This window comes from Hemitrygon akajei, chromosome 8 (assembly GCF_048418815.1).
Source record: "Hemitrygon akajei chromosome 8, sHemAka1.3, whole genome shotgun sequence".
Classification (NCBI taxonomy): domain Eukaryota; kingdom Metazoa; phylum Chordata; class Chondrichthyes; order Myliobatiformes; family Dasyatidae; genus Hemitrygon; species Hemitrygon akajei.
Genome location: NC_133131.1, coordinates 20,918,830 through 20,935,561, shown reverse-complemented (window position 1 = coordinate 20,935,561; position 16,732 = coordinate 20,918,830). Strand labels below are relative to the sequence as shown.

At 41.6% G+C, this 16,732-nt stretch overlaps 1 protein-coding gene across 1 annotated transcript in view; it reads right to left on the bottom strand.

Annotated features, from left to right (window-relative positions):
- Positions 1 to 1,920: 1,920 nt before the first annotated feature.
- The window catches only part of LOC140731516 (EF-hand calcium-binding domain-containing protein 5-like), a 108,185-nt gene continuing 93,373 nt past the window's right edge, over positions 1,921 to 16,732 (bottom strand). The window contains exons 18-21 of the mRNA XM_073052986.1: positions 11,934 to 12,184; positions 9,088 to 9,308; positions 3,419 to 3,515; positions 1,921 to 2,296 (exon numbers count right to left, since the gene is read on the bottom strand). Of these exons, the coding sequence (XP_072909087.1) occupies positions 2,070 to 2,296; positions 3,419 to 3,515; positions 9,088 to 9,308; positions 11,934 to 12,184 (796 nt within the window). The 3' untranslated portion in view covers positions 1,921 to 2,069. The remainder of the gene's footprint in view (positions 2,297 to 3,418; positions 3,516 to 9,087; positions 9,309 to 11,933; positions 12,185 to 16,732) is intronic.

The window sequence follows — 16,732 nt, the reverse complement described above, 5'->3', positions numbered from 1 at the left end:
TTCTAAAGCCCTCTTGCTATCATAAACAGTCCTGATCTGGGTCGTACAACGTGCTGGGAACTGGCTCCCCAGTGAAAGATTCCACAACTGAGCACGCAGAAGGACACAGAGTGGCCCAAGGACGGACAGCCAGCAATCCTGGTACAGAGAGAAAAATTGAATCCTCTTTTGATAGGTAGCTGCCAGACTGGCTACAGACACAAAATGCTGGAGAAACAGGTCACACAGCATCGATGGAGGAGAATAAACAGTCAGTGTTTCGGGCTTGATGAAAGGTCTCAGCCTGAAACATCGACTGTTTATTCCTCTCTATCGACACTGCCTGACTTGCTGAGTTCCTCCAGCATTTCTTCTGCGTTGCTCAGTATTTCCATCTGCTGTATGTATCGCTTGCACTTTTGATGTGCCAGACCTGCTCTAATACTTTCATTCCACCAGCAGAGGCCGCTGTTGCCCTATGAAACAACTGTAGCACTGCCTGCAGGAGTGAATGGTCAGAAATCAGTGACCTTTGGGATTGTTGTTTGACTTGATGTCCTCCCAACACTAACCCAGTTGTTGCAGCCACAACACTTCAGATACCTCCTTGCCCCTTGAAATGAGCATCTGGAACACTTCAAACACCTCCTCAACCATGCCGGACTTTGTTGTGAGCCCCTTAACTCCATCCCTCAGCAACCCGACAGGAAGAATAGATGACTACATCTCAAATGAGAAAGAGCTCAGGTTCAAATAGTAAATAGTAACCCTGGTGAAATCAAATTCTACAATATAAATATATTGTCTCATTGTCCATATCTGGAAAGAGGAGGATATATCAGGGGATCTTTATGAGAGAGCATCATTATTTCAAAAAAGGAAATCAACCCAACTGACAAAATAGACTCCCTGCTGTTGGCCACAGGAAAAGTCTTACAAGGGTCCTCCTCAACTACCGCCTCCTAGTGGCTAAAGAGTGGATTCTGTCCACACTGAGACAGAGTGGATATGATTTTTTACTATTAAGAGTACTGAAGCAAGCAATATCAGCTACTAAACATGGCCTTCTCAACTTCCTTCAAACCTTTGACTCCATCAGTAGGGGGTCTGAAGAACATCCTCCTCAAATTCATCTATCCACAGAAGTTCATCACCATCTTACATACGCTCTCTTACCAAAGGCAAAGAAATAAATAATAATAAGTAAATAGACAATAGGTATTAAGAACATGTGATGAAGAGCCCTTGAAAGTGAGTCTATAAATTGTGGGAACAGTTCAGTGATGGAGCAAGTGAAGTTGAGTGAAGTTAGCCCCTTTGGTTCAAAGGCCTGATGGCTGAGGGGTAGTAACTGTTCCCGAACCTGGTGGTGTAAATACAGAGGCTCCTGTATCTTCTTCCTGATGGCAGCAGTGAAAAGAGAGCATAACCTGGGCGGTGGGGATTCCTGATTATGGATGCTCCTTTCCTGTGTTACGTACCCCGTAACTGGGTCACTTACCAGCAAAGATAGAGAGGTCCGTTGAAGTCTGATGGTACTATTTTTAACAGTATTGATAAAAATACACAAAAATAATATCAATGCAAACATACAGGTAATATACGTCGTCAATACTAAATCTAAAAGTGCGGGTATAATAATAATCAATAAGAAATAACTCTATCGTTGTCTAGGGGATAATGTATTGTCCGATGGAAATATAAAAGTCACTCAAGTTCATTCAAGCTGCAGGCTGCAGCCTTTGGTTGGAGTCAAGAGAGAGAGTTTAAAACTTACCCATTCCTTTTATGATGTCAATCCTTTGAAAGTCGTTGGGGCTGATTTCTCCTTTAGTTTAGCTAAAGCCGTTCTTCCATGGTAAGGCCCACCAATTCCGAGGCAAATGGAAAAGGACGCACGTGGGCTTTCCACCAGCTTTCGCTATTACACCGTTACAGGATTTCTAGCGTTTCTTCTGGTGCGTCTGAAGGGGCTGTTCCCCAGACCCTCTTTTATCCCCACTCACGGGGTCTCAGATGTCAATCAGGGTGGAATGATGCCATCCCCCAACCAGCCCACATTGCCTGAGGGCTTCCACGAAGCACAGTACTCAATACACAATTCCGTCTCCAAGAGACAATGGCCGCTTCCCGTTGCTTTGTATCGCTGAGGGCCAGGACATTTCAAACCCCTTTGTGGATTCTGCATGTCTTTCTCTCATTTCCTGGGTCTCCTGACCCGAATCAATAGTGATCCTGCGATTCTCAAAAAGGAGGGGGCCACTCTGCACCCCTCGGCCCCTCAGAGTTGGGCACAGGCGTAACACCTGCGACAATGCTTAATGTAAAAAGGCTCAATGTTGGGGAGGGCTTTACCCGTAAATCATTAAATTAAAAACAAATATGAGTTTTTCATTGGAGCTAGTCCCACCCAAATGATTAGTGGAATAAACATGAATAGTTCATGTTAAGTGCAGTGCCATTTTTGGAAAAGCCCTAGGTTTAATCAACTTTCCTACTGAGTTAACAGGCCTTAGTTTGATTGGTAGTAAAAATGCCAGAATTGGTCTCAATGCATGTGGGCCTTTGAATGAAAAAAAAACTCAGTCCTAAAAGCACGACAAATTTTTTCTGAGAATGTGATCCCCCGGTTTGAGATTCCTCATCCGGGAGGAACAGGGCAGCACAGTAGCGTAGTGGTTAGCACAATGCTTTACAGTACCGTAACCTGGTTCATTTCCCACTCTGCCTCAAAGGAGTTTGTATGTTCTCCCCGTGACTGCATTGGTTTCCTCTGCGTGCTCCAATTTCCTCCCACAGTCCAAAGACCTGCCGGTCAGTATGTTAATTCATCATTAGAAATTGTCCTGTGATTAGGCTAGCAGGAAATCAGGGGTTGCTATGTGGTGCAGCTTGTGGGGCCGGACAGGCCTAGTCCATGCTGTATCTCAATAAATCAATAAATAAGTAATGTTCTCCATCTACAGTACCTTACTGAGCTGTATAGAAACTTTGTTAAGTTTCTTACAGATCACCTTGAGTTGGGCTGTAGGGTCTGTTCCCATGCTGTGTAACTTAATGACTTTTCTGAATCTAGAAAGTGCAGGCCCAGTCTACCAAATCAATTATCAAATAACAAATTCAGGAACCAGGCTGATGAATCCTTGCAGCACTCCCTTCATACAACACACACAAAATGCTGGTGGAACACAGCAGGCCAGGCAGCATCTATAGGGAGAAGCACTGTCGATGTTTTGGGCCGAGACCCACGAAGGGTCCCTTCATGACAGGTTTTTCAGGGAAGGACATCAAAACTGCAGAGAAAACTCCAGGTACGGTTTCTCCAAAGCCCTCTACAATGTCTATCAATAAATACTAGCAGATCAATAATATATATAAGGAGCACATGAATCGTCTGAGCTTCACTCATTATATTCTGTTTAAGCAAGGCATAACTTACCTTTAAAGTACTCTTCCAGAAGGGTGGTTTTTATTTTACCAACTGTTTTAATGGGATTAAAGGAGCAGATTAGTTCAATCAAACCACGATTCATCTCCTGTAATGAGAGAAGCAAAGCCATATTAAGTGAAATTTCTAATAAGTTGGAACAGACATAAGGAGACAGAAAATTTTGTTCAGTGTATTTATGTGCAAGTTTGTTTGAATATTGTGGTTGGCACAGTAGAACTTACCTCTCCCCATCTTATTTGTTACATGTATATTATCTCCACACGCCTGGAGCACTCACACAGTAGTGATACCAACCATTGTGTGCTGTTCACTTCATGCCTGTCCCACCATGTAGGCTGACTGTGAGTTAATATTTCAGGTCAATTATCTTTCATCAGTGGTACATTAAGTAGGTTGCAGGTGTCACTGAGCTGCTGAGTGTTTCCAGGATTTTCTATTTCAGGATGGCTTCTTGAGACCTGGAGTAATTTATTTTCTTAGATTTTGCTCCAAGGGTAGGACTTTGTTCAGTTCAGTTTAGATGTCACGTTTACCTACATTACGATACTGGGTATATGTCAATGGTTTTAAAACCATTGGGAGCCCCTGAAGACAAGAGGAACCCTGTAGAAGTAGTGGGTGGTTTTTAAAGTTATTTTACACATTTCTATACCGGCATTGTGCAGGAATTCACATCCTCATTTGTGATACAAGACGCAAATAGGGTAGTTCAGGGACAGGGAGTTCTGCACTGCTAGGGAAATACTTGGAACAACCAGTTTTGAAGTCCTCAACGCTGAACTCCTTTCCTAGTCACTCCCAAAAAAAATTTGACAGCTCATCATTTATCACAAGCTAGTAGTGGGAGAAAGGTTGACTTGCCAAGACGATGTCTTGTGAGCAAGGGACGAGACTACTGGCACAAAATAGGCAACGCATTGCACCAGGACCTACAAATGTGGGCCCATAATTAAGCCCTGGGCTACAACTACGCAGTCTGAGGCAGGATGCTCAGCAGTTAGAGTCCTTAAGAATACCAACCAGTTCCGATCTGATCCTGGGAGCAGATTCTGTGTTTAAGAATAAGAATAAGGTTGTGATTTGTAATTGGGTTGCAGTTTCCCCAATCTTATTCACTCATGCAGATGATGCAGTAACATGCATTTGCTCCTTCCCCTACAACCCCTCCCTAGGCCCACCAACAACATGACCATCATTTTAAGCAGTTTTCCATTTATCTGACTGATGGCCATAACTATACTTGCTCTCTGAATGCTACACCGGTAACTAGGAGGAGGTTATCAGATGACTTAAGCTTTCCCAATCCAATACTGAAGTTCATGCTAAGGTCTACAGACATCACCGATTTAATGCAGTTGGTCTGAGGGAGACTTTCTTCACCCAGAAGACAGTAAGTATACAGTTCCTGAGAAAGGGCTGAAACTGGGCCAATGAAACCATTTAAGGTGAGAACCTCAATATGCATTTAGGATTAGGATCAAGTGCTGGGATTTGGGATGAAGATGGAAGGGTCCAAATGCTAGTCTTGGACGAGTTGGGCTGAATGGTCTGTTTCTACACTATACAATTCCAATCTATTCTCTATACATTTGGAACATAGATGTCAAGTCCCTGGTTATTTTACAGACAACTGTATCAAATAAGCAGAATATTGATATGCTGCAAATGTACTGTTGTTTTTTTAAAAAAAAATTATTCCCAGGATGTGAACATCACTGAAAATAATTGACATTTCTTGAACAGTTGTTTTCTTTAAAGATTTACTCAGTCATTTCCCAGGGGCATTAAGACCCAGCCATTTTACTGTCTGGTTAGAGCCCCTTATTGGTCGGATCAAGGTGGGTGTTACATGGTTAGCCCAACACCTTACGGTACAGGCGACCCAGGTTTATTTCCTGCCGCTGCCTGTAAGGAAGTTGAACATTCCTCCTGTGACTGCGTGCGGGCGCTCCAGTTCCTCCCACAGTTAGTCACTTGTAAATTGTCCCGGGCAGGTTGTTCAAAGAGTTGGAAGGGTCTTTTCCACAGATCTTTCTATCTCAATAGATAATAAATACATACAAACATAGATAAATAAACAAACACACTTGCTCTTTCCTGCTGTGATTACTAGTTCAAACAGTGAGTTGCAATGAGTAAACCTGATGGCTGATCAGTAAACTCTAACGTCCAGGGGCTTTAAAGAAATACATTAGATACATTCAGTTCTATTCTTCCCAGTTAGAGAATTCTTTGCCTGGAAACTAAAGCATGTGATTTGTTTATTTAGCTAGTTAAATAGTTATTTCAAGATACAGCGCGGAACAGGCCTTTCCAGCCCAATAAGCTGCACCACCCAGCAGCCCACCGATTTAACGTCATGGCTATTCCTCGAGGTTGAGGATGATGGTCTCCATTCTGTTGATCTATTTATGGGTTCTCAAGTGGCTTATGAGTCCAATCTTGGCTTTGAAAGTTCTTCCGCATTCAGGACAGGTAGTTCCAGATGGCAGATCGGCTTTGGTTGTTGCTGCCTCTCTTTCCACTTTCTTCTCTTTTCTTCTAATGCTGCACATCTGTCGGCTTCGGAGGTTCCTGTTCCTTCTCGGATGATGGTTTGCCAGAGTTTCCTCTCCTTGGCATTGGTTTCCCAATTGTTGATGTCGAAGTTACACTTCTTCATGTTGGCTTTTAAGAATGTCTTTGAATCTCTTCTGTTGTCCGCCTCTTTTACGTTTGCCTTCTTTAAGCTGGGAGTAGAAGATTTGTTTCAGCAGACGTTCGTCTTTCATCCGAACAACATGACCGCTCCATCTTAGTTGGTTATTGATGACGTAGGCTTCAATGCTTGTTGTTTTTGCTTCATTTAGCATGCTGACGTTGGTTCTTCTATCTTCCCAGCTGAATTTTAAGATGTTTCGAAGACAGCGTTGATGGAACTTTTCAAGTGCCTTCAGATGTCGTCGGTATGTTGTCCAGGTTTCTGATGCGTACAGGAGCGTTGGGATCATCATTGCTTTGTACACTAACATTTTGGTCTCTGTTCGGATGTTACGATCATGAAAGACTCTTGTTTGGAGACATCCAAAAGCTGTTCCAGTGCATTTAAGACGATGTTGGATCTCATCATTAAGGTCGACATTGGAGGAGAGGTGACTGCCAAGATATGGAAAGTGATCCACGTTTTCCAAGGTTGTTTCGCCAAGTTGAATTGATGGTTCAATCTGATTAGTCTCAGTTGGTGACGGTTGGTAGATGATTTGAGTCTTCTTGGAATTGATGGAAAGTCCAAGTTTCATGTATGCACAGTTGAAGGCAATGTTGACATCAGAACACTATTAAGAAGTTTAATGTTGACATGTTTCAAGACATCAACCATGTACAGAAGTTCCAACAAAATCTTCAAGAACAACTGCCTCAACAAATCCCACCATCTGTAGAAGAACACTGGAGTCAATTGAAGAATGCTATCATCACCTCCTGCAAAAATACCATTGGGTTCAAGACGAAAAAGCATCAGGATTGGTTCGATGATAACGACAAACTACTCCAACAACTCATTGGCGAAAAGAGAAAAGCTTTCATCCCCTTACAAAATGACCAACAATCGGCTGCCAAAAGGAAACGCTATCAGGAATGCAAGGCTGCAGTCCAGAAGAGCATCCGAAACCTGAAAAACCAATGGTGGAGGAAGAAAGCTCAGGAAATCCAACAATTAGCAGACGCCAATGACACTCGAGGCTTTTTCAACGCAACTAAAGCTATTTTTGGCCCAATCCACTCACGGTCAAGCTCCTCTCAAAAGCAAAGATGGTTCAACCATTCTGAAGAGCAATGCTGACATCAATTCTAGATGGAGGGAGCACTTTGAAGATCTTCTAAATCAAACCGTCTCATTTGACAGGAACGTGATTAACAACATTCCAAAACAACCCATTGACGACTCCTTAAGCAAAATACCAACACTTGAAGAAGTCAAGGAAGCCATCAAATCCTTGAATAACAACGCCGCTGGATTTGATGGAATACCAGCTGATGTCTACAAAATTGGAGGTAACCCGCTTCATTATCAACTGCATCAACTTCTCATCAAGATCTGAATAAATGAAGACGTACCAGCAGACTTTAGAGACTCAGCAATCGTTACCATCTACAAAAGGAAAGGCGATCGATCCGAATGTGGAAACTATCGTGGAATTTCCCTGTTATCAACAGCAGGAAAGATCCTCACCCGCATCATGAACAACTGGCTCAAACCTTTAGTCGAGAAGATCCTTCCAGAGACACAAGCCAGTTTTAGCCATTATGTGGAGCAATTGACATGATCTTCACAATGCGACAACTACAAGAAAAATGTCGTGAACAACTTCAACCTTTGTACATGGCATTCATCGCCCTCACCAAAGCCTTTGACTCGGTATCGAGGGAGCTCCTATGGGATGTCCTATCCACCTATGGATGCCCTGAAAAGTACATTCAAATCTTGAGACTCCTCCATGATGGCATGCTTACCACAGTCATGGTCAGCAATAGTAACTGTGAGCTTTTTCAAGTTAGATCAGGAATAAAACAGGGATGCGTGATTGCCCAACTTTGTTCACCATCTTCATTGTGACAATCATCCACATCATCAAGGATGACCTACCCCTAGGAATTGAAATTGTCTACAGAACAGATGGCAGACTTTTCAATCTTGCCCGTCTCAAGTCCAAAAACAAGATATCCACGAGTTCCCTCATCGAGTTCCAATACGCAGATAACAACAGTGTTGCAGCTCTTTCAGAAAACCACCTACAACAGATTCTGACCGATTTAACACAAGCTTAATTGCAGGACAATCTACAATGACAAATTAACCTACAAAATGGTACACCTTTGGATTGTGGGAGGAAACCAGAGCACCCGGAGGAAACCCATGAAGTTGACGGATTCCAGACTGTCCTGAGCTGTAATAATGTCATGCTAGCCGTTATGCTACCATGGCACCTTGTAAAAGAACAATTTGTTTTATTTAGCAGTTTTAGCCTAGGAAGGTGTCTCAAGGTGCTTGTGTAAACTCATTGAATTGATTGTATGTACAGTATATTCAGTCTAGTCCAGATGAAAGGTGTCCGTCAAAAAAATCAACTGTCCATTTCTTTCTGCAGATGTAGTCTGACCTGTTGAGTTCCTCCAGCATTTTCTGTGTTGCTGCACGTCCAGTTTAAGGGCTTTATCGACTTTATCTTCCATACCCAACTAAAACAGTGTCTCTTTGCAAGTGGCTATGATTAAGTTGTGATTTTTAAACATGTATGTAGAGAGACATTTTAAACGTATTATGGAAATATCACCATTGTCACTGGATAAAAGGAATATTTGGAAAATCTTAATTTAGAATAAATCACTGAATAGAATAACCAATGGAAACAAAATTTAAATGAAAGGAAGCATATATTTACATTTGCCTTAATCCTGTGTCAATATTTAACCATTTAATTGTCAACTATTGAAGACACAGCTTATAACACTTGCACCGTAGTAATTTTATTTATTGCACGGTACTGCACCCACAAAAAAAATGATACGGGCTGATATGAGGAAATTTAAACTTCCTTCGGCAGAGGGAGCTAAGCTTTACCCTTTCATTGAACACATTTTTCGGTTTTGGAGTTAACTTGATATATTTAGTCTCCTACCTCTTTGAACTCACTCCAGGTGAGGACTTCCACATTGTTATTTGGTTTCACAAGATGGATCACAATTTTAAAAATCTCATGCACCATTGGTGGAGGATCACCCGAGCTCTTGAGCTTTTCAAGTTCCTTCTCATCCAGACGACTGAGATTTTGACTCATATCTTGAAGCAGTAATCGATGAAACAGTAATTTGTGAGAGCTTTTGTATTCATGATCAGAATCTGGAGAGAACCAATGGAAACAAAATTTAAATGAAAGGAGGCAGATATTTACATTTGCCTTAATCCTGTGTCAATATTTAACCATTTAATTGTCAACTATTGAAGACACAGCTTATAACACTTGCACCGTAGTAATTTTACTTATTGCACGGTACTGCTGCCACAAAAAAAATGATTTATGTGAGTGATGATAAACTTGATTCTGATATGGGTCTCTATTGTGGACTGAGAGTGGGATGGGTACAGGGAGAGGGAAATTCTGGTTGGGAAAACATAGAACATAGAATAGTACAGCACATTACAGGCCCTTCGGCCCACAATGTTGTGCTGACCCTCAAACCCTGCCTCCCATATAATCGCCCCCTTAAATTCCTCCATATACCTGTCTAGTAGTCTCTTAAACTTCACTAGTGTATCTGCCTCCACCACTAACTCAGGCAGTGCATTCCACGCACCAACCACTCTCTGTGTAAAAAACCTTCCTCTAATATCCCCCTTGAACTTCCCTCCCCTTACCTTAAAGCCATGTCCTCTTATACTGAGCAGTGGTGCCCTGGGGAAAAGGCGCTGGCTGTCCTCTCTGTCTATTCCTCTTAATATCTTGTATACCTCTATCATGTCTCCTCTCATCCTCTGGAGCGGGAAGCACCAGAGGGACATTCTGTATTGATCAATAAAGCAATTGTTGGGAATCAAATGATCTTGCCTGGTGTCTCAGGGAAGGGTGTGTCTGCACCCACACCACCCTTCCTACCCCTGGCACTCCTTCTCTGCCACCTGTCCCAAACCCTCCCACGGTGCTCCATCCTCGCTATTCCCAACATCCTTTGCTCCTGCCAGATTTACAACTCGCTCTCCCCTCCATGTTGACAGATACAGTACTGTGCGAAATCCTTAGGCACCCTAGCTATATATATGTGCCTAAGACCTTCTCACAGTACAATATATTATCGTGCATGAGGATGAAGAGATTCCACATGTATATTCGACCATATATTGGATCTGGCAAGATGGCACAGACTTAATTTCTCTGTAAACTAAATGATAGTTTGGTGGGATGATGAGGTTACTGTAACAAAAATCAAGTTAATCCCGACATGTACAATTTACTTTAAGTAAAGAGAATTCTTCATTTGTATTTATATTTATTTTGCACTTGCATTTGTATTTATATTTATTATAGCAAATAAAGAAATATTTCAAATTGCATTAATTATCCCCACTGAAATATGTTGATTTCAGCTAGTCGCTGCCAACAAGGTATAGTGTTGTCATTTGGGCCTGGGGTAATGCCCCTGGGTTGGGGAAAGGAAAAATGAGAAACATAAGAGATTCTGCAGATGCTGGAAATTTTGAGCAACACACACAAAATGCTGGAGGAACTCACCAAGTCAGGCAGCATCTAAGGAGGGCAATGAAGGGTCTCGACCCGAAATATCGACTCTTTACTCCCTTCCATAGATGCTGTCTGACTGGCTGAGTACCTCCACAATTTTGTGAGTGTTGCTCCGGAAAAATCAGTCACTTTAATTAACTTGAAAATGTGCAAGAGGTCAGTTATAATGTCCCTCTTCCCAGTACCAGATTAAACTACTGGTGCACTGGTTCCCATTCTCTGACATATTTTAAAGGTAGTAGTAAAAAAGCTTGTTTTAACTGGTTAAGAGGAAGCTGAGTAGAAAATACTGGGTTTTCTTTCTAACCTCATAGTTAAGAATCCCTACAACACCTGCTGATCTGTGATCTCCATCTTGGAGGCCAATATCAGCAGGATTTAGACAGTGAACCCTCAGAAGACATCAGGCCCCAATTTCAGTTATCTAGCAGGGTACTGAAAACCTGTGCTAACTAACTGGCTGGAGTGAGCAAGGACTTTTTAAATCTCTTTCTGCTGCAGTCAGAGGTTCACATTGGCTTCAAAAGGACATCAATCATACCGGTGCCAAAGAAGAACAGGCTGAGCTGCCTTAATGGCCATTGCCTGTTAGCACTCACATCTACTGTGATGAAGTGCTTTGAGAATTAGTCATGGCTGGAACAAACTCCTACCACTTTATCGGGCACATCTGTTCGTAATGCCACATCAGCCAATCATGAGGCAGCAATTCGATGCATAGAAGTATTCAGGCATGGTCAAGAGGTTCAGTTATTGTTCAGACCAAACATCAGAAGGGGAAAGAAATGTGATCTAAGTAAATTTGAGCACAGAATGATTGCTGGTGCCAGAAGGGAATGGCTTGAGTATCTCAGAAACTACTGATCTCCTGGGATTTTCACACACGGCAGTCTCTAGAGAGTGGTGTGAGAAACAAAGATCATCCAGCGATGGCAGTTCTGTGGGTGAAAATGCCTTGTTAATGAGAGAGGTCAGAGGAGAATGGCCAGACTGGTTCAAGCTGACAGGAAGGTGACAGTAACTCAAATAACCATTAATTCCAACATTGGTGTTCAGAAGAGCATCTCTGAACATGTCAAACCTTGAAGCGCATGGGCTACAGCAGCAGAAAGCTATGAATATACACTTAGTAGCCATTTTATTAGGTACAGGAGGTAACAGATATTCACTGAGTGAATTTCTCTTATCATTCCTGTTCAACCAATAGAAATAGAAGGAAATCACGTTACCTTCTGGCAAAGTTCCTGATAGCTCAGCAGCTTCTTTTACAATTAGGGCACAGGCTTGGTAAAGGATATGTAGCATCTTCAGCATACTCCTGTATTCGTGGGCCAGGAGCTCCTGGTTCACCCCTATGTCAATGTCAAGTATCGCCAGAGTTCTCCCTTCGATGTCTCTCAGTGGAAGACAAACACGATTTCTTTCAGATACTTTGGGTAAGACCACTAGTGAGGTATCAGCACATCTGAAGAGGTAATTTCTGATTGCAAAGAATATTGAATATCAATTAAACTTGTACTATAGATAGACAACAAGCAATGAGGCAACATGGATTTTTTTCTCTATTGAATTATAGTTTCTCAACTAATCTCTGCCGGGGAATTAGAGTATTGTCATATTGGCCTGGGGAAATGCCCCTGTGCTGGGAGAAGAAAAATCTGTAGATGCTGGAAATCTTGAGTAACACACATAAAATGCTGAGGGAGCTCTTAAAAATATAATGCCCCATTCACCTCAGTGATATTTAAAGATTAGTTTTTTTTGTCACATGAGAATCAAAACATCAAAATAAACAGTTAAATGCATCCTTGGCATCAACTCAAATCAGTGAGGATTCTGCTGTGAAGCCCACAAATGTCTCCACACTTCCGGGGCTAATGTAGCATGACCATAACTCACTAACCCTAACCATACATCTTTGGAATGCGGGAGGGAACTGGAGCACCTGGAGAAAATTGACAAAGTCACAGGGAGAACGTACAAACTCCTTACAGGCAGCAGTGGTAATTGAAACCTGATTGCTAATTGCTGGCACTCTAAAGCATTGTGTTAACTGTGCTGCAGAATATCTAGTATCCCCACTGAAATCCTACTACTTGGCTGTGAACTTCAGTTACAAATCCATAGCCTTCTCTGTCTGGGAAGTTCACGATTTTCTAGGGGACTTCAAGAATGCTGCAATAATGACCTTCTACAAGAAAGGATACAAGCTTGACTATGGCCCCAACAGAACATCTCCCTTCTATCTACTACAGGAAAACTCACTGGAACTATCCTCCTGAACCACCACCTCCCACTGTTAGATGAGTTGCTTCTGAGTTGCAAAGAGGAGTCACAATGGACATGATCTTCATGAGTTGACAACAAGGAAAATGCAAGGGACAGCATCAGTGGCAACATATAGCCTTCACTGACCTCATTAAAGCCTTTCAATCATCAATCAGGAGGGACAGTGGAACTGCATCCTCAAATATGACTGCTCTGAGAAATTCATCGTCATCTTATGTTGCTCCAACAAAGATTAAAGATTAAAGATATTTGTTACATGTACATCGAAACAGATTGAAATGCATTGGTTGTGTCCCTACTGATGGTAATTTCACACACATCATGCCCCCTGACACCTGGAACTTCCACCACACTGCTAGTGTCTTCCACAGTGAAGATTGATACAAAATACTTATTCAGTTCATCTGCCACTTCCTTGTCTCTCATTGCTATAACTCGAGCATTGTTCTTCAGTAGTCCAATATCTACACTCACCTCTCTTTTACACTTTACGTATCTGAAAAACGTTTGGTATCCTCTTTAATACTATTGGCTAGCTTAATTTCATATTCCATCTTTATCTTCTTAATTACTTTTTTAGTTACCTTCTGTTGGATTTTGAAAGCTTCCCAATCCTCTAACTTCCCACTAATTTTTGCTCTATTATATGCCCTCTCTTTGGCTTTTATGTTGGCTTTGACTTCTCTTGTTAGCCACAGTTGTGTCATCTTGCCTTTAGAGTACCTTCTCCTCTTTGGGATATATATATCCTGTGCCTTCCAAGTTTCTTCAGAAATTCTAGTGATCGCTGTTCTGCCGTTAACCCTGCCAGTGAGTGTTCTTTTCCAATCAATTCTGGCCAACTCCTCTCTCATGCCTCTGTAATTCCCTTTACTCCACTGTAATATTGCTATATGCAACTTTAAGTTCTCCTTCTCAAATTTCAGGGGGGATTCAATCATATTATAATTACTTTCCCCTTTACCTTAAGCTCTCTAATTAATTCTGGTTCATTGCACAACATCCAATCCAGAACAGCAGAATATCATTCTGCCTTTCATTCTAGGAATCATTCAGGTGAACCTCCATCCTTCTCCATCTATCAGAAGAATAGGCTTCTTTAGGTAGTTATGCACATAATACCAGCAAAGGTCTCAACTGTGCCCTATATAATAGCTTTTTTTTAAAAATCTCTAATGAAACTGTTAGCATGAATTCAATGCAAGAAAGCCTATTCTATGCTTAACCTTACTTACTTGTAATTGTAGAAAAGGGAATTCCTTCTCAGTGGGTACTCAACACCATTTGCTTGAATCTTAACACCATTACTGGAAATTAATTGTCCAGAAATCTCAAAAATTAATGTGCCAGTTAAAGAAAAAAGGTAAATATCTTTCTCTTAGAGATTAGCATTAATTATCACATGTATATCAAAGCATAGCATGAAATGAATCACTTGCATCGAATCAAATCAGGATTGTACTGGGGCAGACCGTAAGGGTCAGAATCAGAATCAGGTTTAATATCACTGGAATATATCATGAAAGTTGTCATTCTGAAGCAGCAGGTACATTGCAATCATAATAACAAAAACTATAAATGACAAAATAATGAAAACTAAATTAAATAAGTAGAGCAAAATTAGAGGGAAAAATAGTGAGATAATGTTCATAGGTTCATTGTCCATTCAGAAATCTGATAGAAGAAGAGAAGAAACTGTTCCTGTGTGCTTTCAGGCTCCTGTACCTCCTCCTTGATGGTAGCCTAGGGCATGCCCTGGGTGATGGGGGTCTTTCATGGTGGATGTTGCCTTTTTGAGGCATTGCCTTTTAAAGGTGTCCTGGATGCTGGGGTGGCTAGTGCCCATGATAGAGTTGGCTAAGTTTTGAACTTTCTGCAGCTCTTTCCAATCCTGTGCAAAGGACCCTCCACACCTGAGTGTGATGCAACCATTTTGAATGTTCTCCCCGGTACATTTGTAGACATCTGTGAGTGTCTTTGGTCACATACCAATTCTCCTCAAATTCCTAATGAAATAAAGCTTCTGCCGTGCCTTCTTTATTATTGCATCAATATGTTACACCCAGGATAGATCCTCAGAGATGTTGACACCCTTTCCACTTCTGATTCCTCAATGAGGACTGGTGTTCCTTTCCATATTGTAACTATATTATTCCCTTCCTTTCCATATTGTAACTATATTATTCCTTTCCTTTCCATATTGTAACTATATTATTCCTTTCCTTTCCATATTGTATCTTTGAGTTCTTTCATTGTTTCATCTGACCCTGCTACTTTCCTAATCTCCTCTGGAAGGAAGGTGACTATCATGTCAACATAGGCCTGTATCTCTGCATTAACCTCTTGGTCGCTCTTTTCTTTCTTATCGGCTGCTTGAGTCAGCACATCAGCAGGAAACGTTATTTCCCACTGTGTAGATCACCTTCACGTTATGTTTCTGCAGCCTTATCAACATGTGCTGTATCTTCATTGGACAGTTATTCAGGTTTGGACACAATTGAGACCGGTGGTCTATGGTCTGTCTCCACTTTAAAAGTGTATCCACAGATGTACTGATGGAATCTTTCACATGCATATATGCTGGTGAGAAGCTCTTTCTCTCTCTGTGCACAGTTGACTTCCCCACTTGATTCACTTGAAGCCCTTGATTCATAGGCCACAGGATGCCATATATCATCATGCTGCTGCAGTAGTACTGATTCAAGGCCATGCTGGGACACATCAGCTGAGATCCTAGTACACTTTTCTGGATCATAAAACTGCAGCACGGGCTCTTCAGTTATGACTCTTTTCAGAACCTGGAAACACTCTTCTCGCTCATGAGACCAAATCCACTCATTTTGTTGCTCAAGGTGTGACCTAAGTGGTGTCTTCACAGGTGACAGTTGAGGGATGAACTTGGCCAGATAAATCACCATCCCCAAGAAACATCTCACCTCCTCTTTGTTCTGCGGCATGTTTTCAATGGTTGACATCTTTCTTCTGTCAGGCTTCACTCCCTCTTCAGGATGTGACATCTGCGAAGATCAGTATCTTGACACCAAACTCATATTTCTCCTTATTTAATTTCAATTGACATTTCATGTGACATCAAGCACTTGTCTAAGTCATGTAACAGGTTCATCCTTGGTGGAGCCCCAGGTGATGAGGTTGTCCATCGTGGTCTCAACACCAAGTATAGCCTCAAAGATCATGTGGATGGTTTATGGTAGACTTCTAGCGTGGACAGAATCCCTTATGGTAACCAAACAAAGCAATATCTTCCCTGTGATGTGTTGAAAGTACACTGCCTCGAACTTGCCTCATCCAGCTTCATCTGCAAAGACCCAGATGACATGTCAAGCTTGCTAAACCAGGACATGATTTCCTCCTGCATTGGCAATTTAAAATGTTCTCTTTGGATGATTTTATTAAGATCTCTTGGGTCTATACATATCCACGATGTTCCATTTTTGTTTTTACATAATTAGTAGTGAGCTCAGCCAATCTGTTGCTTCTTAAATTTTCTGTGTGACATTCATTCATTCCATGCATGCTGGTTCCTGTTTAAGTTTGTCTCTAAGTGCAAAAGGAACTTTCCTGCATGTATGGACAACAGGATTCACTGTCTTGTTTTATATGTATTTTGTGAACACCAGATAAGCATCCGAGCCCCTCAAAGACATCTTTGCACTCTTCTAGGAGTGTTGCCAGGTCATCTTTGGTCTGTGAATCCATAATGAAAACTCTTTTTAGCAGG